Source organism: Microtus oregoni, unplaced genomic scaffold, assembly GCF_018167655.1.
Source record: "Microtus oregoni isolate MIOR12 unplaced genomic scaffold, Mior012 000012F_ref0000307, whole genome shotgun sequence".
In the NCBI taxonomy this organism is placed as follows: domain Eukaryota; kingdom Metazoa; phylum Chordata; class Mammalia; order Rodentia; family Cricetidae; genus Microtus; species Microtus oregoni.
In genome coordinates, this window is record NW_024543071.1 from 20,358,544 (window position 1) to 20,384,434 (window position 25,891).

Genomic DNA, 25,891 nt, shown 5'->3' on the forward strand with positions numbered 1-25,891 from the left:
ATATCATAAGGAAACCCATTACTTTGCATAATAACTAAAACAACTTCCAGTGTGAAAAAAAGAAAAAAAGAAAGAAATATTGCTTAATGTCCTAAGACATGCAAGAGTTACTGTTCTTGGGAGGGGAAGGTAAGATTATCATCGCTTATGAATGACAGATGTGCACACATTGAAAACCCAAGGAACATAATGGAACAATTTAGAGATAAATTAGAAAGTCTTTTCTATAGAGGGCACCAGATCTCATTACAGATGGTTGTGAGCCCCCATATGGTTGCTGGGAATTGAACTCAGGACCTCTGGAAGAGCAGCCAGTATTCTTAACCTCTGAGCCATCTCTCCAGACCTAAGTTAGAAAGTTTTTCAACAGGAGACTACACAGGATACATATTAAAGTAACATATACGATAGTTTTTTGTTTGTTTGGTTTTTGTTTTGTTTTGTTTGGAAACAGCCCTGGCTGTCCTGGAAGAACTCACTGTATAGAGCAGACTGGCCTCAAATTTACAGAGACTCACTTGTCTCTGCTTCCTGAGTCCTGAAACTAAATATGTTTTAAATATATCCTAATATGATGGAAAAATTATCATATCAAATTGTTTTCCTTTTTTTTTTTTTTTGGTTTTTCGAGACAGGGTTTCTCTGTGTGTGTCCCCCTTTTTTTTCTTTCCTCCCCAGACATGGTTCTTCTGTGTAGCCTTGGCTGGCCTGGAACTTACTCTGTAGACTGGGCCGGCCTTGAACTCACAGAGATCCGGCTGCCTCTGCCTCCTGAATACTGGGATTAAAGGTACGTGCCCCCCCACTCATATCAACTTTTAAAATTTCTTAATACCTAGGAATGTATTTACATGGCAACAATACGAGTGGAAAATTTTTGATTAAATATAGATGTATTTCACAGAGGCAGAACACTTTTAATAGTCCTAATAAGAAATATCAGAGGATCTGGAGAGATGACTCAAAGGTTAAAAGTCCTAGCTTTTGCAGAGGACCCAGGTTCGATTCTCAGTACCCAGATGGCAGCTCACAACCCTCTGTAACTCCAGTTCCTGGGGATCTGTTGGCCTCCACAAGCACTGCATGCAAGTGGTGCACATGCATAAATAAGGCAAAACACCTATATATGTAAAAGAATGATTTTTAAAAAATGATGAATGGTGGCTGTCATTTAAAAAAGAAGGCAATGCTAGAGAACCAAACTTAGAAATGACGTGGGAATGGAGCAGAGACAGATGCATATGAGATACTCAGGGAGGAGATCTGGACGGGATGGAAAAGTACTGAACAGATTTGGAATAGAGAAGAGTCAAGTCTAAGGTACCAAGGGCTTTGTTTTGTTTTCTTAATTAGTAGATAGGACAGTTCAATGACTGGCTTAAGGCCACTTAAGATTCTCACGGCTGATGAGCCAAAGTTAGACACACTAGGAATAGGATGGCAAAAAAAAAAAACCAACTTCTAATTTACCAATTCTTCCCATTCTTCAAGACCTTCTAAGATGAACCCCAAGCCCAGCATGATAGTGCACCCATAACCCTAGCATTCAAGGAGGAGGATCCTAATTGGCCTTGTGGTCTATATAGGAAGACCCTGTTTCAAAACCCCAAAAACACACAATAAAATGAACTTCAGCCAGGCAGTGGTAGCACACACTTTTAATCCCAGCACTTGGGAGGCAGAGGCAGGCAGATCTCTGTGAGTTCGAGGCCAGCTGGTCTACAGAGCGAGTTCCAGGACTGGCTCCAAAGCTACAAAGAGATCCTGTCTTGGAAAAAAACAAAGAAACAAACAAACAAAAGCTTCAAATACTTGACTTTCTGATGCATGTGCAAATTACAGGAAACATCAGCAGTCACACATCCTCTACATAATAAAACTTTACTGATTTATTAAATAAAACAGAAAACAAAACATTGAACCATTTTTTTTCTGCAAATCTGAAGGTATTCTTTGCCTGTTTTATTTCATAAAGGATATAAGATAAATAAACAGTTATCAAGAAGACACTGGAGAAAACTGCAGCACTAGATGAGACTAGCATTTGCCGGATTAAAATCTCCCTCAGCAGTGCTTGGCATTCTCTCTTTAAAAACTGGCTGCGGGCAAAGGCCGACCTCTTTCGAATATTGTTGTTAATTTTTGCATTTAAAGCTCTTTCTAAAGGCTGAGGAAACCTGAGGGTTATCAATTTCTGTATCAGATGCCCTACAAGTTCATAATCAAAGCACAAGAATTAAAGGCAGAAGTTCTTGTAGCTGAAGGTGGCAATTTTACTAGTAAAAGGTTCTGCCTCCTGCTTGTCGTTCAGAAACCCTTGGACGCTGGGATGGGAGAGATGGCTCGGTGGCTGAGAATGCTTCCAGCAATGCGTTTCTCCCTGGGCTCTTATTGCACCTCTTTTTAAATGTATTAATGTCCCCTCTTCCCACACTTAAAGCACTTCAGTCCTGTGTGGTTTTCTCTTTACCTCAGCCAATCTACGGTAACACAGCAGGAAGGTTTTAAAAAGCTGTGTTTCTTAAATCAGGTTCTTCTAGACTTCTTTGAGTTGAGTTAGGATGCTGTGCCAAAAAAATTCCAGCGAGAACTGAAACAGTGGGCAGCATTTTCTCCAAATTAAAATCCACTAGACACACAGCATCAGCTACCCTTTAGTAGTAGGTACAGAAAAGTCAGACTTTAACAAAAGCATCCCACCAGCCATAGTCTATAAAAAACATCATGACCCTCGGATACTCTACTGCCAGACATGTTCAAAATTTCCCATCTTTTCATTAATTGGGATTTTCTTTCAATGATGTAAGTGGGAATCATGGCCCAGGCTCAGCCTGGTGATGCATGCCTAAAATCCTAGCATAGGAGAGGCTGGGGCAGGAGGATCGAAGGAATATATGGTCTGAAAAGAAACCTGAACTGGAAATTGGTGTCTTTGGAAAGCGTCAAAGCTAAGTTCCCCTGTGCTCTCAAGCCCAAGTGGGGAATCACAGCCTGCTCCTGTGTGACAAGATTTCACCTCCATGAGGAAGGTGTGCTGAAAAAAGCTGAAACAAATATGGAAACAGGTGACATAAACTGCCATAGATTGCAGGTTCATATTTAATATATCCACGGCAATGGAATTTTCCTATCTGGAAATTGATCAGAACTATCTAATTTACAGCGCAAACACACCCACTAGGTCCAGTAAGCTGGTGGGAGTCCTACACTGTTTAGATACTAGCCTGAAAGGCCGCCATTTGTAGGTCTTCATTTAGTCTCAGTCGGAGAACGCCAACCCAGAGGCCCTGGGGCCACACTTGCCACTTAAACGCTGGGACAAGACTAGTATTTATTTTCCCTGACATCCCTTTCCTTTGAGTTTTGCAACCTGTTTCAATGAACTTAGTGCTTCCTCCCTCCCTTCCTCCCTTCCTCCCTTCCTCCCTCCCTCCCTCCCTCCCTCCCTCCTACCCTCCTTTCTTTCTTTCTTTCTTTCTTTCTTTTCCAAGACAGGTTTTCCCTGCGTAGCTTTTGAGTCTGTCCTGGAACCAGGTTGGCCTCAAATTCACAGAGATCTGCCTGTCTCTGCCTCCCGAAGGCTGGGATTGAAGGCGTGTGCCATCACCACTAGGCCTAATTCTTATTCTACAGTCTTCTGGGGACTTTTTCTGGCTCTCGTACCCGCCTTTTGTTGTCCCTTACTTTCTACCTTTGAAGCTAATATTTCCGCTGATTCTAAGGTGTTATCTTAATGTCTATACCAGCAGAGAGTTCAACTGCAGCCGATCCCCTTCCTCCACTCAGGAAATAGTTTTCTGACCTGAATTTAATAATCCAAATCGCACACTGACCTCGAAGCTGAGGAACACACAAGCTTCCAGCCCTATTCCTCATGGGGATGGCTGGCTGGTGGCACGGTTCCGTGTTATCCCAGCCCCAAGATTCCGCACAGCGCAAGGCTCCATCCCCAGTATGTTCAGAGACCAGCGTGGGGACCTTAAAGGACAACAGGACATTCACCTGACAGACACTGCTCTTCCCACGTGCCTAGGAAGTGAAAGCAGATCACGAGCAGATACCAACGCCCACGGCCCAAGAGCATGCGCGTTGCGGGTTCCCTGTCTTAGGGAGTATTCTCTGCGCTGCCCTTCACTCTCCAGCCACTGGGTCTCAGCTCCGCCTCCAAGCACGCGATCTCCCCGTGCGCCCCCAGTGTCGTCAGCCTCTCGTGCTCCTCCTGGGGGGGGGGTGGAGTGGGGGTGAGGCTCGAGAGCCACACCTGCGGAGCGCAGGCGCAGGGTGTGGGTGCATTCATTTCAGGTGACCTGAATATGACCTATGCCTACAGATTTCAATTCAAGCGATTTTTCATTTTCAGAGTTTGCAATTTATGTCACAAATTTATTATCTTTTAAGTCTTGGGCTGAGTGCTGGAGAGATAGTTTAGTGGTTAAAGACACTTATCACTCTTGCAAAGGTTCCCAGTTCACAGCACCCAATTGGGCAGCCCACAATCACCAGTAACTCTGGCTCCACGGTGTCTGGCACCCTCTTCTGGCCTCAGTAGCACTGAACTCACACATACATGTATTCCCCTACACACATACACACATAATTAAAATAATAATGAAATAAATTTCTAAATTAAATAATTATAATTACTTAATTAATGTTAAATTAATATTAATTAAATTAATAATTTGCCAGGCGGTGGTGCCACATGCCTTTAATCCCAGCACTCAGGAGGCAGAGGTAGACAGACCTCTGTGAGTTGGAGGCCAGCAATGTCTACAAGGGCTAGTTCCATGATAGGCTCCAAAGTCACAGAGAAACCCTGTCTCGAAAAACAAAAAACAAAACAAACAAACAAAATTAACAATTTAGTTAATTATTGGGCTGGGGAGATGGCTCAGCACATAAAACATTTGGTCTGAGTTTAGTGAAGTTCGGATTGCCAGGAAAGTGTGGAGGCAGAGGTGGGAATCCCTGGGGCAAGTTCTGGGTTCCAGGAGAGGCCAATTCCTCAGTAAATAAACTGGAGTGTGATAGAGAAAGCCAACCATCGTGAGACTGTGGCCTCTGAGTGCACCTGCACTGTAAGTGTACCAATCAGGCAATAAATACACAAATAACAGTATACCTCCACCCCATGTGCCTTCTCCTTGTTAAAATAATGGTCCAAATAAACCCTGCAAAGTTGGGCGCTTGCTACTGGGGCTCAGCACAGTGCCGTGTGCCCCACCATTTCAACATGACATTTGATGAGGTGCTTTCCTTGCTCGCCCCATTGAATGCTTGGTCTGCGATTCTAGAGACATGTAGCAGGGCCTTAAAACTAGACGGTCCCACACTTGAGGAAAGGGAGGTATAGAAACGCTGCAAAGGTAACAGGTTAGATAGGGACCCTGGAGCACGAGGAAATGAACTCAGAAGTTCCATTTGCCACATTATCTGGACAATAAATAAATAACTAAACAAAAAATAAACTATTCACTGTTTAAAGTGTCTAAGCCTCAAAATTATTTGGCCAAATTCTCATTCCAAATAAAATCCCTGGGGTTGTCTCATCTTTGTTATCGAGGGCTCATCTGGTATAACACTTTAGAAGCAATGACAGAAATTCTTGTCTCTTTGGTCATGAGCCTAGCCTTTAAGGGCTGAGCCATATCTAAGCCCAACAGCAGAGTCTTGAAGCAGAGTCAAGAACGCTTTCCTTAAATACTGACATCTTGGACTAAACAGGCTATGTCTGCATGTGGCAAGTATTATGGAATATGACGTACTTTAAGGACACTTAACTTCTAGGATTTTTAAGAAAATCCCTATGTGTATGCATACTATGATGTATTATTATTATACTTAAGTGTTAAATATATTGTCCAAATAACTAAGTCAACGTAGTACAGGACTTGAGATCTCCTACTAGAGAGTTTATAGTACAGAAGTTGAGGAATCCTAAATATTTTCAAGGCTAAAGAGTGTTTTCCATCAGAGGGGAGGAAGTGAGGAGATGCTTAGCATTCCAGGAGATATTTCAGCCCAGTAGCCTAACGTCACGTGTAGAACTGTGGCTTTAGTTCCTTGCTGTTGTTTTTACACTGCTCCAGCTAGAGAGCAGATTTCACATAAAAGTTTGAACTTCTTGGCAAAGATTTAGAAAGCCAGCATCTGTACAGGTGGGCAGGCGGGCGGGCAGGTGGGCGGGGAGGTGGGCGGGGAGGTGGGCGGACGGGGAGGTGGATGGGCAGCCACCCAAACCGCAGTAGTCAATGAATGCAGTCTGCAGCTGTTTTCTGTGCAGAGAGGTCTTTCCGTTCTCCCCAGGCAAAGCTGCTCCAAGGCTTTTCACAGTGGCCTTCTTAACTCTCTGGTCCTGAGAGACTCAGCATCAGTTGTCTTTTTATGATCTTCTTTATTTTGGTCACCTTGTACTTAGGGCGTCAACCTGTCTGGGCAGTTGAGTCTAAAATGCCACCTGTAAAGGTTAAGTGAAGGTTGAGGATGGTGGCCCGTGTCTGCAATCCTAGCACTAATGTGCGGGCCCACAGAGGTGAGTGCTGGTCCACCTTGACTAAAGGACAGAGAGTTTGAGTTTATTTTTACTCTTTCAAAGTTGTTGACAACAGGTGTGGCTACAAACAAGAAACTTGGTCAGAATCATAATCCCTTCATAAAGGAATTTGGCACCAAATTGAGTCTTTTTTTTTTTTTTTCTTCACTGCAGGATCCTGGGGTTGAGGAAGGTTACAATAGTCATTGTGTGCCCAGGCCTAGAACCCCAACTTCCACCAATCACTGTGTTTTGTTAAAACTCTGGCATTCTCTGCTCACCTTTGTTTGTCTTTGCCTTTTCAAGATTTTTAATTTTATCTGGATGAGTGTTTTGCCTACACGTAGTCTGTGCATCACGTGTGTGCCTGGTACCCTCAGAGGTCAGAAGAGACCTTGGATCCCTTAGAGTCATGGATGGTTGTGAGTCACCACGTGAGTCCTGGGAATTGAATCTGGATCCTGGCAAGAGCAACAATTGCCCTTAAAAATGTGTCTGAGCGCAGGGCGGTGGTGGCGCACGCCTTTAATCCCAGCACTCGGGAGGCAGAGGCAGGCGGATCTCTGTGAGTTCGAGACCAGCCTGGTCTACAAGAGCTAGTTGCAGGACAGGCTCCAAAACCACAGAGAAACCCTGTCTCGAAAAACCAAAAAAAAAAAAAAAATGTGTCTGAGCATTTATCTGCATGAATGTGCATGCACCATGGACGTACGGCATCCACAGACCTCAGAAGAGGGTGTTGGATCCCTGAAATTTGATATTGTGGGCCACCCTGTAGGTGCTGGAAACTCGACCAGAGTCACCTGTAAGAGCAGCCAGCACTCTTAACCACTGAGCCAGCTCCCCAGCCCAGCGACAAGTGCTCTTAACTGCTAGCCCCTCTTTCCCTTTAATTTTAATCTCTGACATCATCAAGCTCATGCCCCTGACCACTGTTTGTCATTACAGCGTCTACTGCACTCATCGACCACGCTGCTTGGCTCTGTTTTCTCTTCGCCAGCCCCAAATTTCCTTGACTTTTGTTTCTTCCACCTTTGTGGCTTTAGTCCTTTCCATATCACTGAAAAACAAATTTTAAAATACTATAATTTTTTATTTCATTGGTTGAATAAAGAAACTTTTGTATGTGTATGGACATATATATTCCAGGCGCCCTGGAGCTGGAGTTAGAGGCAATTGTGAACTGCTTTATGTGGGTGCTGGGGAAGCAAACTACAGCCTCTGTAAGAGCAGCAGGTGCCCTTCACTGCTGGGCCCATAAAAAAGACACTAAATTAAATTAGTAATAATAATGAATAAAATCGCACAGACAGATGGTTCCCAAGAGCACACAGCACAGTCCGTGGGGCAGCCCTCCCGTCATTTCCTTTCCTGCCCACAGCAGGTGTTTAATTTCTGTCACTTCTCAAGCCCACCCCACTGTCAGCCTTGAATTTTCAGCAGCTGACTTTACTTTTTAGATGCAGCAGAGATTCAGACACGAATGTTAGACACCAGACTAACCTAGCACGAGCAGACAGCTGTTGCTCCTGCTCCAGGAGAATGAGTGTGCCCGGCCCATCATGGCTGATCTGTCCTGGGTCCCAGCCGTACTATCCCTTCTGGGCTCTTGTGACATTACTGATGACTTAAGCATCAGGTTCACCCCTTCCCCACCTCGTTGCACCAGCTCTGTCTTCCTCATGCAACAACAAAAGGAAAATAATCCTCAGATTTCTTTATGTCCACACTTGTAGAAAAAGTAATCTTTTTCCTTTCCTTACATGGTATTGTCTTACCTAGTGTCTGGCTTCCGGCACCTACCATGCCATCAAGGACTTCCTTTTTATTACATTTACTTATGTATTTCTGTATGCGCTTATTTATTGTGTGGGTGCACACAAGCCATGGCATGCATGAGGAGCTCAGAGGACAACCTCTGGGAGTCAGGTGATTTGTATGTACTTTAAATGTTGATAAGCATGACCATTTAAGATTCATTTAAATCCATGCAATCCCATTTTAATATCCACAGTCCAGTGCTGGACGATGAACTACTCAGAAACTAGACTGCACTTGCTCAGTAGGAAAATCTCCATGTGTCTAGAGTCGTTAAAGGTGTCACTGCCCAGTTAGCCGAGCAGTGCAGAAGTGTAGTTGCATCAAGGGAATTCTCTAGGGGCGGAGGTTTCTAGCTGGCCAGGCAGTCGGGAGAGAGGTCGGCTAGAACTGTTCCCTCCACTAAAATATCTGAGTCCCACCTTTCAGAAGGAAACAGGTCACATATTTGGCCCCAAGGAGCATATTTTAGACAGAATGGGCTGAGCTTTCTAACGAAGTTCTGAAGGGCTGTGGTAGTACAGGAAGTCGCTGCCCTGGAGATCAGGACACAGATTGCAGCAGGAAGGACACCTGGGCTGGGCATTGAAGGTAGGGTGGAGCAAAGGTAGCCCAATCAGAGGACCTACCTGGACAGAACACAAGGAACACCTGCGGGTGAAATGGGACGTGAGCCTGGAGAGCGCTTAGAGCCAGGGACTACTGGAGCCCTGGGTGTTGCTAGGGAATCTTACTTGTAGGCAACAGGATATCGCCTATGACTCCAATCAGGGATGGTATGGTTTAAATTGAGTTTTTTATTTTTAAAGCTAAATTTTTTCTTGTTTATTATTTTTTTGAGACTTCCATACGAGAGTAATCTATATCATTTCTATTTTGTTTTTGCTTTGTTTTGAGACTAGGTCTCTGCATATCCCTGACTATCCTAGCTGTCCTGGAACTCACTATGTAGGCCAGGCTGGAATCAAAGGCATGCGTCACCATGCACAGCTGTTTCTACTTTTAAAAAATATTGATGCTATAGAGAACCAGCACTGCTGTTCTTCTAGAGGAACCAGGTTAGATTCGTAGCACCAACGTGGTGGGTCAAAGTCCCCTGCAAAACCAGTTTCAGGGGCTCTGATGCCCTCTTCTGGCCTCATTGGGCATTACATGCAGGTGGGGCCCATACAATACGCAGACAAAATACCCATACATATAGGACTTTTTGAAGGTTTTAAAGCTAATCTTTGATTTTTATTTTGACATTGAAATTTACATTTCGGGAAATGCAAACATGAAGTATTACCTCTGATTCCAAGTGGAATTTTCTCAAGCTCACATCACATGTCTTGACCCCGTTGTCACACAAAGGTAGCAAAGCCATAGGAAGACAGAGAAATGCTCAGCTGGGCTCTAAACAGCTTGTTTAGGAATACCACTCATATCTGTGTATAACAAGAGAACAACAGGGATGTTGCAGCCTATGCTCCCCAAGGAGAAGGCAACGAGAGCTTACCTCTTACCTACCTTGTAAACATCAGAAGCATTTTCCAAATGTGCCAATATGCCAACATGTAGCCAGTGTTGGGTACCTACAAGGTGGCTAGTCTTCATCATGAAGTGAATGTAATACACGCAACAGGGTTTGGAAGTGTGAGATTTTGAAACCATATATGAATAATTTTTACATTGATTAATTATTGAAATGGGAATATTTTGAGTTTAATCTCTTTCTTAAACTCTGCTTGCTTCCTGCCTTGGAGTATGCCATTTGTTTCCCATGTGGATCTTGGTTAACAAAACACTAAAATGAAATGTACTTTTGAGACTTTTGTTTATGTCACATGATATTGTTTATTTATTTGGATGAAGTGACACTTTTCTCTCCCATACACACCCATGTGCACACACATACAAAGCCTAGTTCTGTAATTTCATGTTTGTATTTATATCCCGATGAGCCCACTTCTGCTGACTGGTTGCCCTTGTAGGCTCGTAGAAAAAAAAAATACCAATGTGCAAAGGAATAGGGTTAGCAGAACCAGACTCGGAGTCCTGGGTAAAAGTCTAGAGATGAACAATAATTAACTACAACCAAATGAACAATCCAATATTAAAATTAATTGATAGTTGCTCAATTTTATCAGCCTGCTCCACCCAGAAGGGCCCAAAGAAGACCCCTGGATTAACCTTCCCGCCAATGGAACTGAGTTCAGGTTGTACCTAACTATCTCCATTATTTTTTTTTTTGAACCTGGGAAACAAGACAAAAATGTAATTAAACAAGAGATATTTTCGTTCTTTGAAGGAAACTAGTCATTTTGAATTCCAACATATTGGCAGCAGTGGTAGTGGGGTGTTCAAAAGGAGGAAAATGGCCAGGTGTGGTGGCCCACACCTTTAATTCCAGGGAGGCAGGGGCAGGTGGATATTTGTGTTCAAGGGCAGCCTGGTCTACAGAGTGAGTGAGTTTCAGGACAGCCAGGGATACATAGAGAAATCCTGTCTTAAAACAAACAAACAAAAACAAAAAAAGCAAACAAAAACAAAACAAAGCAAAAAAAAACAATAACAAAAGCAAAAGAAAAAGAAAAAAGATGTGAGTTTGCACACAACTCTGCCATGAGCACTGGGAGCCATAAGAGCTGCCTTCTTCAGTCTGCTGTGAGAACAGAATGGGAAGATGAACACAGTGCACCCAAGCACAGAACATCCCACAGATGCTCAGCTGATGGTCAATGGCACCTACGATACAGTCAGCACATCTACTGGGAATAACAGAAGACACTTGTAAAAAGGAGAAATGCCTTGACTACCCAAGAGATACGCAGCACTTGACATCTAGTTTATGGGAAACTTTCCTTTCTGGGCAGTACGTCCCCAGACCAGAGATGGACAGACAGCTTGGGGCAGAGTGAGGATACATCGCTGCTCAATTCTGCTCAACAGTTAATTCTTGCAGCAATACTCATAGGAAAGGTACAAGACCTCTCCACTTTTCTATAATAAAATAAACATTTAGCCATTACCCCACAAAACACTCCATGAAATAAGGAAATAAGGCATGTGTTGTATAACAGAGGGGTAGTGACATTTGATGTGTAAATACCACAGCAGGGCTAAAGTCTGCTCCCCTCGCTAAATTAAGTCTTGGGACACTAGGATGCTGTATGGCTTTTAAACCCAGTAACCCATCTCTGAGGAGCAGAGTCTACTTAGTGATCAATGGAACAGTTTGTGGTTTGAGAAAATTCATGTGTGCTCTTGTCCCCAGCCAACACCTTGGTTATAGAAGGGGATAAAATAGCGGCGTAGGGGCTGGAGAGGTAGCTCGGAGGTTGAGAGCACACATTGCTCTTGCAGAGGACCCCAGTTTGATTTCCCGCACTCACACTGGACAGCTGACAACTGGTTGCTTCTAACTCCGGCTGCGAGGGATTGATACCCTCCTCCGGCCACCATGTTCACTGTACTCATGTGACAGACCCATGCATACACACCTAATTGGAAACAAAATCTTCATAATAGTGATAATTGTATAACACTGTAAATTACTAAATGATATTCCGTTGTACTGAGCAGAATGCAAATATGGTGAAATTTATGTTATGTGTATTTTACCATAAAAAAAAGAGCTCTACAAGATGCATTAGAGGGTATATTTTCCCAGTCCTGAGTGGCAACTGTAGTTTTCTTCCTAGCAACACACACTACTATCACACAGTATCCCCAAAATGCCAATGTGTGCATCTGCTTTTCAAAAACCTCTGGCCCGTGTGCTCTTCTTGAGAGCATCTTGGCACCACGCAGGAACACACACGGCTTCCACTCTTATCTTCAGCAGACGGTGAATCACAACAACGGCACAAGCACATCGGCTCCTTTGCACAACACTCTTTGGCTTTAGCACGTATATATCTATTTCAGAAAATCCTCCTATCCAAAGGGCAGGCTTGGAATGGGTTTGTGTCTCTTCTCTCCAAAGGCACTGCATGGCTTTCTCACGAGATGGGGGAGGGGGAGTCCCAAAGCTATGACAGCCAGCTCACACTGGGCAGTGTGGCACTTGGGACTCTTAGTTCTTTGAGACAAAGTTGGTATTGTTCTTTATTTGAAGCGCAGACCATGAAAGTCATGATCACAAGCACAGAGGACAAAGGAGAGGGAAGGTAGCTGGGAAAGTCAAGAGAACATCACCAGGAAGTCCTTGCAGTGGAGGTGGTTGAGTGTTCCCAAGGAAAGGCTTCAGCAAAAGCCCCAGTCGTTTCGTGCTGGTCCAGACTGTCCCTGAAAAGCAGGGACGGTGACTCTGGAGTCCCCTGCAGGGAGGAACACGCTCCCTGAGAAAGTTGCTCTCTCACTCCACACAGCAAATTCCAGCTCCTCCTGCTATACAGACGCTTTCCAGAAATAGGAAGGCTTGCTATAGATGAGCAGACATGTGATGGCTACAGCGACCAAGATCAGGGAGAAGATGACCATGAGGCTGACGTAGGTGGAGTGAGGAAGAGGCAGGGATAGTGGCTGTTCAGCTGGGATCATGTTGGTTAAGTTCAGCATGTAGCCCAAAGTCCACCCCGCATTGCTGTCCTCGATCTGAAAACAGTAGGGAAAAAAGATAATCCATAGTGGCCACGCAACCCTTCCCATAACACTGAGCACCCAATGGGAAAAGAACACCCTGCGTACTTTACACAATAGATTAACTTTATATGCTACATTGGGAACAACGTGGAGGGAAAAACAAAGCAAATCATTAGAGTTTGGAGGCTCACCACTACATTCTAGAAGTTCAGGAAACTTACTGAATGTTTGTCCAATTTACCTGCCTGGGAGCACTTAATTCAAAGAGACCATGAGAAGTCCACGTTCTTTCTGTTTCACGAGTTGGGGGACTAAGTGAGGGGTAACAGGAAACAGGTAAAAAGATGAAGGAATAATGATTGGTTCTAGCCTTTGACATCCTTGCCAGGCCAGAGAAGCCACATCGACTCAGGGCTTCATGGGGGAAATCATTCCAGCAAGCTAGCTTTGTGAAGTTGGAAGGCCATGCACCTCGTTACTGATAAAGATTCTCATAAAGTTATGAGGCAATCTTTGACCTTCTAGCCTTTGGAAAAAATAATTTCCAGTCCCCCAGAACTTGCAGCAATAGAGGTGATATTTGAATAATAATTTTGGAAAAGTTGTATGACAAGAGCTGTCCATGGTGACACAGAGAAGCTAGCAAGAATAGGCAGCCTGAAGAAAAAACCCAAAGCTCTACAGGCAGCGCCACACGGGACTTGTTCAGGCCTTTCCTGCGACATTTCCTTCTGGTCCTCTGAGAACATATTGCTGCTGTTTTGACAAAATAAACAAGTAAATAATAAATTGTGTCTGGGAGAATTCACATAGTAATACTTGTCACTTCCAACACAGACTGCTTTTCACCCATTTTAACCAATTACTTAGTACTCAAGTAATGGGAAAATAAAACAAAGTGATGGACACACTTTTAAGGCTTTTAGCACATATCGTCAAAAAATAACCCCTAAGAGGTTGTGCCAACTTACAATACCCCTTCCTTCCCGACTAACCCATATTGACATGATTGTCAATAGGACTATTTTTTCCTCTTGACGTGGGATGGAAACCTTATCTGACTGTACATGCCAAAGAAGTCTCGAGATTTAGGGGAGTCATCACCCCAACTTGGAGACATCAGTAGCATTCCAAGAATATAAATCAACACTGTCCAATATATCAACCAAATTTAACACAGATCCTTCTAAAAAATGAAATAGTCTTTTTTTTTTTTTGGATTTTCGAGACAGGGTTTCCCCGTAGCTTTTGGTTCCTGTCCTGGAACTAGCTTTTGTAGACCAGGCTGGCCTCAAACTCACAGAGATCCGCCTGCCTCTGCCTCCCGAGTGCCACCACCGCCCGGCTTTAAAAATGAAATAGTCTTATAGCATGGAAGGAAGTCTGGGATGTTAAAATAAGGAAAAGGTTCGTTAGACTGGGCAAGATCCATTAGTAAGAGAGTATTAGCACATGAGTATACCAGAGCTGCCATAATCCTGATTCTAATGTTTTGGTTTGTCTGAGATCACTGTATTTTAAAATATTTTAGGCATTAGCAGGCATGGGGCTAGCAACACAGAGACCGCTTGTTTGTGGTGCTTGGCATCAAATGGGCTCGCACCTCGCACGGGCTGCTTGCTTCTTTACTCCTGGATGCCTGCAGGTGGCATTGTGGGGAAGCACAGCAGGGAAGCGATTTCCTCCGTCTCACTCTAGGCCACGCTGCCAAGCAACAGCCCCATTAGCGAGGCTGATAAGAAACCGTGAGCGCCCTTTCCTGAGTCTCAAAGGGGCGCCTCTGAGGAATTCCGAAGTCAGGGTGGACAATGGCTGATGAGATACTAGTAAATGAATAAACTGACCTTTTGAGAACCAGTTAAGAGTTGTGTGTGCGGAAAGGTGAATGATAGAATGTGAACAGCTACCATTAGAGGCAGCCTATAGCTGCCTGCTGTTCCCAGAAGGGCTTGACACCAACGCCAGCTGGCGGGATGGTGGATGGAACAGGTGTCAAGTCAGAACTTAAATCACGTGGACCCCCACCTTTTCTGAGTTCAAAACTGCTTTGTCACCAACGTCCTCCCAACTTCCACACCCCCAACCAATACCCAAGTTACCTTGCCCATAAAATGGATCTGGTCCCAGGAACTGCCTGTGAAGTTATAGCCTTGCAGAAGGAGGGTGAGGATGTAGGCCCCAGAGAAGCAGTATTCATTCAGGTACTTCTCCTTTATTTTCGGATTAGATGCTTTTACCTAGAGGTAGTGAGGGAAATATCAAACCTGTAGAATGCGCTCCTCTATGGCTCCTTTTCATTGATAGATCCAATAAAGAGCCAAAGAAGTCCCAGCTCCCATGGATCTGAGGGTCAGTCTCTCCTACAGGCTGTGGGGATGGGATGGCGCTTCACTCCTTGAAGGGCGTAGGGTTTTCAATTGGGTCTCCCAAGGAAGTTTTTCTTCCTAGAGGCTCTGGGTGAGAACAGTAAGTGTTCTAGGGAAAAGGTGGTTCCTTCCTTCCATTTAAGAGCTTCAGAAACAGTCAGTTTCAGCATCTAATTCCATCCCCTGTGCTTGGAATAACTCAACAATGTGTTAGCGTATTAAACGCCATGAAAGCATTCTCAGAAGGAAGTCCACTGGTCTCTGTTTAAGCAGAGACTCTTACATAATGTTCACAGTTAGTGCAGGGCCTCTACGGGCATCTTAAGGAAACAATGTCCAACAAAGCCTTAGCATTCAGGTCAGCCCTTGGAGGACAGACAGCACCAGTATCCTGAGGAAGGTGGCCTTCTTCACCCAGGGATTCAAACTCAGAACTCAGGATCTGCATTTTTCACTCGATGATTCTCTGTCTCTGTCTGTCTGTCTCTGTCTGTTGTCTGTCTCTCTCCCTCTTACACACACACACACACACACACACACACACACACCACATAGTGAAATATGCCATTTGTACAATGCAGATGAACCTGGAGAACATTATTATTAAGTCAAGTAAACCAAACACAAAAAGACAAATACTGAATTATTTTTATATGGGATATTAAAAAGTAAACCATTCATAACGAAACCCATTATTATATAATAAATAGCACACAAAAGATTTCATAGCATTGAGACAAGGAGTGTTGGCTATCAGAGGACAGGGAAAGCAATGGGGTACAAGGAATGGTGGGAGGTTAGTAAGGAGGTGATAGGTCATCACCAGAAAGAAACAAACTCTGCTCTTCTCTCGTGTGGTAGTTTGACTATAATTAGCAATAACAAACTACAGGTTTCAAAACCTAGTAAAGGTTGTTGAATGCTCTCACCACAAATAAATGGTACATGATTAAGGTGACAATTATAATCATTGTTCTGATACGATGATATATGTATGATGTACATATAACATTGAAATATATTGTATATCATAAAAATGTATCAATCAGAAATAAAACAATAGAAAAATCAGCTTTTAAAAATAAAGGGATGATTTTATTTTTGATGAGGGACTTCTGGGATGGTCTATTTTATCCTGAAAAAGGATAGATGCATCTGCTTCTTCCTTCTTTTGACCTATAAAGGCCATGGCAGCCATCCGGTATCCATGGCAACTGAACTGAAGAAGCAAAGGCTGAGTGAGAGAGAAGCCACTAAACCCATGGGAGCAGCTGCTTGTTGCAAAATTGTGCATTAAGTAAGAAACGTAGGCTGTTGCTTGAGCCACTATAAATCATCAGGGCACGGCGATGATGGCATTCCTAGCCCCACTCTCTGGCCTTCGAACACATTTGCTGGACCTTTGTCAAATCAGCGTGAGGTCATGCACAGATTCACACCCTCCGTGGCACTGCGGGTGCAGGATCAATTTCACAGTTGTGATTTCTGGTCACTTACCTCTTCCCAAGGCTTTGAACAAAAACTTTTTAAGGTCTCAGTCATCTTTTCCGGAGAGGAGACACTGTCTTTTTCCATTTTCTTAAAAAAATCCATCACAAAGTAGAAGGCTGAGAATGCCTGGGAGAGCAGAGGGCAGAGTGTCAGGCTGTGTCCAACCGGGCAGGAGCAGCAGGAGCCTCCACTCAGACCCTTCCAGAGCTCACTCACTTCCCACTCTATCAACAAGGGAACCCTCTAGTGGCAATCCCACGGTGTAAACAAGCTGGCTGCTTCGATTTCAGCTAAAATAAACCCAGCGGAAGCTTCTTTAAAAACTCGTAATTTTAAAAACCGCATGTATATAGAACTCATATCTAATGTAACAAAAGCAAGCAACTTTGCATTAGTATGACACATGGTTCATTTGTATGGAGTAAGATTTCATTTTTTAGCTTTGATTTTCCTTGCATTTCCAGTCTAAACAGTTGTCTGGTAATATAGCTGACAACCTACTTTTATCAGCTTTCTAGGAAAACAAAGAAAGTTAACTCAAAGCCAAATTTATCCATCAACCAATAAAAGGTACAACCAAAATACACTGAGGGGTGCTGACGTTGCTCAGAAAGAGGGAGGGTTTAAGCATGTTTGTAGGTGTTGCACATTTGTGGGTGTTGATGCTGTTTAGATGGAGCAGGGAGGGTGAGCACACACTAAGGGGGTGCGGACATTGTTTAGATGGAGCGAGGCGGGGTAAACACACAGTGAGGGGTGTTAACATTGTTTAGATGGGGGTAAGCACTGAGATGGTGCGGACATTGTTTAGGTGAAGCAAGGGTAAGCTTGTTTGTGGGTATTGATGTTGTTTAGATGAAGCGAGAGTAAGCACACATGTTTGTGGGGACAGAGACGGGCTTCAGGCACTTGCCCCCAAACTGACCACTTCACATGTCCCTACTCCCTTCTGCATTCCTTGTCTATTTACCAAACACCAGGGATTAGGTTGACTCCGCCCTGGCCGGAGGTAGGGGTGGTGTAAACTCTAAGATCACATGTCTGGGCATTGGTGTCTGAATCTGCCTTCCAAACTTTTGTGCGGACTGGCCCTCAGCGCCTGTAGGAGTGTTCACTCCTAGACACTGCCCAGCTTAGTTAGGCTCAGGCCTGGACTTTAATTCCTATTTTCCATGTGCTTTTTGGTGTGGGATAAAGGTTCATAAACTGGGGATCACAGATTCACCATAAGGGATTGTATTATGAATTTTATGCTGATTTTTCAGTTTATTTCTTGATGTCCATTTTTCTGATGGGAAGATCCTTAACTTTCATCAAATTCTCCAGAATTTTGTGGTCCCTTGGAGGGTTCAGACCGGACTGGATTGCTGAAGACATTAGACTAAACAAAATAAGCCAGTCACAAAAGTGTAAATTGCCTTTGATTCTGCAATGGTGGCACACCTGGATAGCCTGCAGGGGTCTGTGGATTGTTCTCACAGGAAAGAAGAAAGAAACGGAGAAAGGGATCCGATCATTCTCTCTGAGGACCTCCACCCTCCGACCTTTGGAGGGTGTTCAATGGCCAAATGACAGCATTCTGAAATCTGAATCTCAGATCTCAGAGAGTTTCAGACTTGGGACGTTTGGATTTTGAAGGTATTTTATCATCTACTATCACAAAACACATGTAAACCTAAGAGAAAAGATCAAATCTCATGCACACTGGCCCTGATGGGCACTAGTGTAGGACACCATTAACGTTCAAGAGAAACCTAAATGTTGTAGTACTAAGAGATAATACACTAGTCACTGCCCGACTCTCACCGCTACATGGCCCTTCGTGCTGCTTCATGGTGAGCTCTGGTGTCGCAAACCTCTAGTTGACAGAAGGCCACACTGCACTTCTGTTCGTCCCATGAACTATGTATCTTTTAGTGCAGTTGTACAATAGCAAAAAGCTATCTCTTGTTGTTCCTACATATTTCCACTGCTTATTTCTATGCATAACATAGAAAATATGTTTTACTTGGCTTTCAAGGTTATTGGCAAAGATTCTAGTCAACAGCAGTATATTACTAGCAGCTAAATGTTTGTGGGGAGCTCAAAGTCTGATCAGTAGTAAGAACAGAGAATAGACTTCAGAGATATTGTATATCTGTCATTACTGCCACCAGGATCAGTGAGGCAAGGACCCCAAAGCCACCACTGCCCTCTAAAGCAGCACTCAGGGCGTTCTGGACCTGGTTGCTTTGTACAGTGGTGGTGGCAGCCAGTGGCCAACAAGGTCATTATTAAAATGGTTCCAAGTAAGAAATGAACATGACTTCATCAACAAAAGTGAGCACCACCAAGAAGGATGTGTTTGTACACCGGATCCCTCCAAAGATAACAACCCATCAAGTAACCTGTCAGTGTTCAGACAGAACAGAGTGTGGACCTTCATGGTGCTGGAGGAGAAAGGGGTGCACAGGCAGCAGCTGTGAGAGGCTCTGCTGCAGTCTATCTCAGGGCAGTGAACATGCAGCAGATAGCATCAGATACAACCACATAACAAGACTGCTCCACACTGTCTCCAAAGGAACTGCAGGGAATAGGCAAGGCGGCATTGGAAATTGTTCCTGGCAGACAGACCCCACAGCGCTAGCCCTGCAGAACGTGGGTTTCTGCTTAACTTCTTGTGAAGATTCTATGAGCACTGACCCACAGGAGTCCACCCCCCACCCAGTGTGGGAATAGGTGAGAATGCTGGCAACCTGCGGGCAAGACAGCAGAGCAGAGCAGTGCGACAGAATCTGTATGGAGGGGAGTGGGTACAGATCATGACTCTGAAGGAGCCTTCTTGCCAGAAACAAGCAGAGTGGGCAGCAATAAAAGTAATAAGGGGCTGGAGAGATGGTTCAGAGGTTAAGAGAGCTGCTTGCTCTTCCAGAGATCCTGAGTTCAATTCCCAGCAACCACATAGTGGCTCATAAGCATCTTGATTGAGATCTGGTGCCCTCTTCTGGATACAGGTGCAACGTTGCAATCATGATAAATAAATAAATAAATCTCTAAACAAAATAAAAACCCAGATGAGCCCCAAGGACGCCATGCCCCCTCCAGGTCAGTATTGGTGTAGGAGGTCCTTCTGACTATGTGTTGCTTTCATTGGTTGAATAAAGAAACTGCCTTGGCCTTTTGATAGGGCAGAACCTAGATAGGCAGAGAAGACAGAACTGGATGCTGGGAAGCACGACAGAGTGACAGACGCCATGGTTCTCCTGCCTGAGACGGACGCTGGTTAGACTCATGCCAGTAAGCCACAGTCAAGTGGCAATACATATTAATGGAGATGGGTTAAACTAATATGTGAGAGTTAGCCAATAAGAGGCTGGGAATAATGGGCCAGGCAGTATTTAAATGAATACAGTTTCTATGTGATTATTTCGGGTGTTAGCTAGCCAGGTGGTGGGATGCAGCCCGCTGTTCTTCCTACAACAAGTATCACCTCATTTCATGCACTAACACAGATGAGCTCCAAGGCCGCCAGGTCCCCTACAGGTCAGTATCACCTCACTTCATGCACTAACACAGATGAGCCCCAAGGCCGCCAGGTCCCCTACAGGTCAGTATCACCCCACTTCATGCACTAACACAGATGAGCCCCAAGGCCACCAGGTCCCCTACAGGTCTGTATCACCTCACTTCACGTACTAACACAGATGTCCAGAATACTCAGAGCCACAAGATGGCAGACAAAAACAGCCAAGGATCCATGCTTACTGAGGCTGGGCAGGGGGAACCGCCGAGTAAATGTCTGCCAGTCTTATACACCGTTCAATAGTCCAACCACAGAGGGTGAGCGTGAAGCCTTCCTTGGCAGTAAAAAGAGAAGGGAGATTGAAGCTGAGACTTTAGGCGTTGGATTTTTGCCCCTTGACCAGATAATGACAACGGCATTACCTAGGCAGTGGGGCTTTGGGCATTTTCCCTAAAGATGTCTCTGTTTGGTTCTGACAAATGTGGTTTTGTAAGCCTTGATTTTCTCCCTTAAAGATTTTAGGTTCCTTCATGTCTGGTCACACTGAGAACTCCAATTTTAATTTGTAATAAATACTTACAAACTTAATTTCTTTCAAAGGACAAAAAGGAGGATAACAGGGAAAGAAAGAGGAGGAGGAAGGAAGGGACATCTCGTGGCACATGTCTATCATCCCAAGTAACTACTTGGGAGTTGGAGCCAGGAAGCTTGCAAAAAGAAAAAAAAGCCAGTCTGGACAACTTAATAAATCCCTGATGCAAAATTAGAAAGCGCCTATTAATAAATGCTTAAGTAATTTTTAAATTGTTGCATGTGGATTTTCCATCGCGTTGCTCATTGGCCAGCAGGGCGCACGCGTATGAAAAGCATTTTAAATGAGCTTTCATTATACTTCTCTATTTCTGATCTTTCTTGTTTATTGAAGTTGTACAATGCGTTCCGAAGAAACAATTTCTAAATTACCTCATAAATAATTCTCAACAGATGTTCTCTCTCCGCTTGATGTTTCCACTTTGCTTTGACGTGAGATTCAATCTAGATGCCAAGGCCACAGCACAGCCAGACTAGAGAACACGGACTGATTTTAATGCCGCATTTACAGGGTGAGGTACAGAGCACCATGCCGCTGCAGTTGCAGCAAAGCTCGCCTCACTGCAAATGCTCTGGTTTCACAGCTCCGGGCTAACTGGCTCTGGAAACGACAGGGGTGCATTCCTTCTAATAGGAAAATGCATTCACTTTTCTCTCGCTTTATCCTCCCTAGCTACAACTAGAACGAAAAAGCCCTTAGCTGTCTCCAGAGAACTTAGCCATATGCCTCCCTCTTGTGTTCCCATCTTTCCTCTTCTAAAAGTTTCTTCCAAGTCAGGGAAAGTCGCTTGGTCTTCCAAAAGCCCCATGGCAGGAAGCTAGTACCAGATCAGCCACATGGCACCCAAGCCAGGTTTGGGGTTAGAACTGATGCCAACAGCTGTATTCAGCAGCCACTGTTGGTGCTGTACTCATCCCAGAAGCCTGCAAAGGGGAAAGCTGTAGCCTTGCCACAAGGCAGGTCTGGGGTCATGGCTCTCCCACTGTTTCCTCAGAGGTGACTCCAACTGAGAGCACCTACAGTTCACAGGGCAGGGGTTCAGTCAGGTCTGATGACAACAGACCCGGTGCTCTCTCCCTGAGCTCTTTATGTGACATTAAATTGGGTGTGCAGACCTTGTAAACACACAAACTCCTCTCATGTGAGGTCTAGGGGCAAAACTGAATCTCCCCTTGTTATCTGCTCAGGTTTCTGAAAGGGGAGAAAGGAAGATAAAGGCCCTGGTCCTTTGTAGACAATGAATATATCTGTAACCATTGCTTTGCGGCTGGCACTTGGTGGATGGTAGGTAACTCTTACGATACACTTCTTAACTGTGATGGCAGTAGTGCTTGGTCTCGGGAAACAAACAGGCAGTGTGAGCAATGACTAGATCAAGGGGCATCTCTTCCTCCTCAGCACCAACACTTTATCCTATTCTGGAGAGCTTAGGACGAGAAGGAATGGGGAGTCAGGATCAAATAATCCCCTCAGTTCTCCAAACTTTGAGGGATGTTTATTTATTACTATTTATGAAATGGGTGCTTATTTAAGTTCTCCCTTGGTGGTTCCCGAATTTCTGCTTCCTGTTTGTTAGAGACTAAATCCCTCAGTGGTGTCATCCCATGGCTGCTGCTACTCTGACATCCTTCTCTGTGCACTGAGAGCTCAGGTTTGCAGCCCATTGCGTGCGCCTACTCTGAGGGGTATATATCCTGAAGCTAGCTCTATCTTCCTTGCTTATTGAAGCCTCATTTTACCCAGGTAGAAGAAAACAAACAACAATTAAACTAAGCCAAATAGCCTATCAATTCCCTTCATCAGATGGCATCAGGACATGTACTTCACCAAGGTCTGGTCAACAGACCCCCAAAGGCGTCTGGTGTATGATAGGCGCACAAAGAGAAATCTCGCCATCGTTCTCTTTCCTACCTTGACTCTGCTGCTGACCACGTGATGCCTGGAGCAGCAGGCACATTCTTAGCATCATGAGAATACCAAAAAGATAATGGGGAAGGCAATCCTAAAAACTGACACTGTGAGGCCAAGTGACAAACCCTCAGTCGCATCAGGACATTATTATGCGTAAGAAAAGAAGTTGGTATTATTTAAATACCTTATAGGTGCATCTTGCACAACTTATAATCCAAAACACTCTAGCTGACATATCTTACCATTTCATAAACTTACCCCAAAACTCCCATGGAGAGGTGGCAAGAAGATGCCATTGAAGGCGCACTGGGAGTAAGGGCAGTAGCTGTTGTTGAAGAGCTCCAGGATGCTCTGCTGGCACTGCTCGTAGTCTCCAGTGCCCTGGATTTGAAACTGATCAAACGGTAGCTTCTTTTCAAACCTCTTGGTGCAGGGGGTGCCGTAGAGCTCACTGACATTCACTTTCTTCTCGTATCCCGGGTGGAAGCATGGATCCCTGAGGGTCCCGCCACTTGAAACCTGAATGGAAGGAGCACTTGAATGCCAAATGATGGTCCTCAGAACGGCATTCTCAGGGCCCCATTCTGCCTTATCCCCCTTGAGAATTAGTTTTTAAAGGAAGGTTTAGAGACAAGGGTCCAGGCATGGTATACGATGTATCAGGGTATTTATGCATGAACCCACAAATGCCATGAACTGGGAATGTCCCTGGGCTCTTAGTGCTAAGATCACAGATGAGGAGCAGGCTCACAAGGACACATGTCCAGAGACTCCAGCCTGGATGGAGCTGGGTCTGCATGCTGTCTCCTCTCCTCCCCCAGCAGACTGGGAGCTACCGGAGAGGGAAGATGCCTCAGGGCTCTTATCCCAGCAATGACAAACGAAACAGGTTTTAAGCCCCAAGAGGAAAAGAAAGGCTGCTATGGCCAAGCATAGTGTGGACTTGGGGGTGTGGGGACACCTCTCGGCTGCACCTGCTTCAAGAGGGCAGTCTTGATGGTGATGGTTCTAAGAACACGAGACTGCATGGGGTGAGGGCTGTCTCTTCCCAGAGATGTGACAACTTGGCTCTGTGTGTATTTGCCAGGGTGTGTCCAGCCCTCTCGTCACATCAAGTATTTATTCTTCAATTCAAACCGCAGAAAACATCTGGGGACAATTTTTAAAGTGCTGATTGACAAATTCTGTATTTTCCACACAGAGGGCTTTTTCCCCCCCTCTTTGATTAAAAAATGGTGTGGACAAATTTTCAATTGGCCACTCCTCCCCCAGACAATACTTTAGCATGTAACTCGCATTATCAACACCACTGGGGCCAGACACTAATTTCCAAGAAAAGATCCGAGTGATGTCCTTGGAGATCGTGCAGTAAACAAACATGGGAGGGGATGTCTGGGTGGACGAGTCACAGGGGTCCACCAGATGGAGCTTGGTGTCCTGCCTGAGAAAGGTTGGAAGGCACAATGCCCAGCTTCAGACCGACTGCTGAATTACAAAAAGAGAACAACAGGATGTGGGGGCTGAGGCCCAGATGTGGGGAAGGCAGAACTGAATTCGGTTGCACTTGCCTGAATGTCCTTGGCTAGTTTCTGCCAGAGTGCCTGGTCCTTCCCATAGCACAGGAAGCTGTGTGTGTACACAGTGTAGTCCTCGCCGTAGAGGCGAAACTGCAGCGAGTTTTCTGGGGCCTCTATAGTGCTGTTTACTGGCACAAAGGTGATTTGTGTAGAGGCGCCACCGAGATCCAACGCGCCGAAGGTTGCCTCTTTCTGGTCCGCTGAGATGAGGTTTAGCCAACTCTGTTTCTGAAAGAAAGGACAGTAGTAGGAGTCTCTGGACAGCCTACCTCCTAAAGATGGAGGACCAGGGTCAGAGAGTGGGGCAAAGCCCACTGTGGGTTCCCCAATCAGCGCCAGATCAACAGCCAGCAAGAGGGCTTTGAAGACAAAGCTCAGAGAACAGCAATGTAAGGCCAGGAAAGCTTACAGCTCACAAGCAAGAGCAAATCCCAGTTAGTCACCAACTACACTGTCTAGACCAGAAAAGGTTCTGTTTTCAAGCTTCATTGTGGGGTGGGGTCTGCTAATGTGGGTGCTGTCCTGAGAGGTGAGCTACCCCACAAGAAGAGAGAAGAGCCCGAGGCACTCCAAACACTGCTTCATTCGGCTCTGTTTTAAACCAGTCTCACCACGTGGCTCGGGCTAGACTCCGACTTGAAATTCTCCTGCTCCAGTCTCACTCAGTTCTGCCCAGATAGTCTTACTTTAAATGAGATGAAAATGATCTGAGATGAAATACATATGGGGGCTGGAGAAAGTTCAGCGGCTAAGTGTGCATACTGCTCTTGCAGAGGACTTGAATTTGTTTCCTAACATTGGGAGGCTCGCAGCTGCGTGTAACTCCAGGTCCAGAAGATCCAACAGACTCTTCTGACCTCTGAAAGCACTTATGCCCGTGTACACATGGCCACACAGAGGCGCACCATACACATAATTTTTAAAAATAAAAATAAAATCTTTAGATTTTAATCTCCTCTGTGTTTCCCGGGGATGAAGACATGGCTTCGATATTCTCCAGTGGTAACAGTAAAGTAAATATACCTCTCTAGGGATGGTTACAAATGTAGGAGCTCGTTCACTCATTCATTCATTCATTCATTCATCTCTCGTCCATCATGCATTTTGCTAAAGATCTAAATATTGCCTAAGACAGCAGTGGCATTGACCCTCTAGGAACCACCTCATCGGTGTGAGGTATTTACCTGAGTGAATTTGCCCAGCAGGTAGTTGATAGTAATCCACCCATAGGCCCCTTCCTCTTGGCCAGTGATGATCTTGGCACCCTGGAAGTCAAAGGAGTAGTTTCTAAGGCTTCTTGACACTGCAGCCAGGACCCTGTCTGCTGCTTGCTCACTTTCCATTCTACACAAAAGAAGAGGTGAGGTTATCATTTTTTCGTCTTCATAGTCCCACCTACCCATGTCAGCTAGAGAACATAACACAGGAGAACAGGAGACACAAGGGCCCGGAGCATGGCTTTCACGGGAGTCATCCTTTTGGCTCTGCCTCTCCACATCCAAATCCTCCAGCCACTGAGTAGATGTATCTTTCCAA

At 44.8% G+C, this 25,891-nt stretch overlaps 1 protein-coding gene across 2 annotated transcripts in view; it reads right to left on the reverse strand.

Moving 5' to 3' along the window:
• Positions 1 to 9,565: 9,565 nt before the first annotated feature.
• Entpd1 (ectonucleoside triphosphate diphosphohydrolase 1) overlaps positions 9,566 to 25,891 on the reverse strand; it is an 86,851-nt gene continuing 70,525 nt past the window's right edge. For both annotated transcript variants that reach the window (XM_041662039.1, XM_041662040.1), the window contains exons 5-10: positions 25,540 to 25,699; positions 24,347 to 24,583; positions 23,037 to 23,297; positions 16,780 to 16,899; positions 15,016 to 15,153; positions 9,566 to 12,928 (exon numbers count right to left, since the gene is read on the reverse strand). In XM_041662039.1, coding sequence (XP_041517973.1) covers positions 12,722 to 12,928; positions 15,016 to 15,153; positions 16,780 to 16,899; positions 23,037 to 23,297; positions 24,347 to 24,583; positions 25,540 to 25,699 — 1,123 coding nt within the window. In that variant the 3' untranslated portion in view covers positions 9,566 to 12,721. The remainder of the gene's footprint in view (positions 12,929 to 15,015; positions 15,154 to 16,779; positions 16,900 to 23,036; positions 23,298 to 24,346; positions 24,584 to 25,539; positions 25,700 to 25,891) is intronic.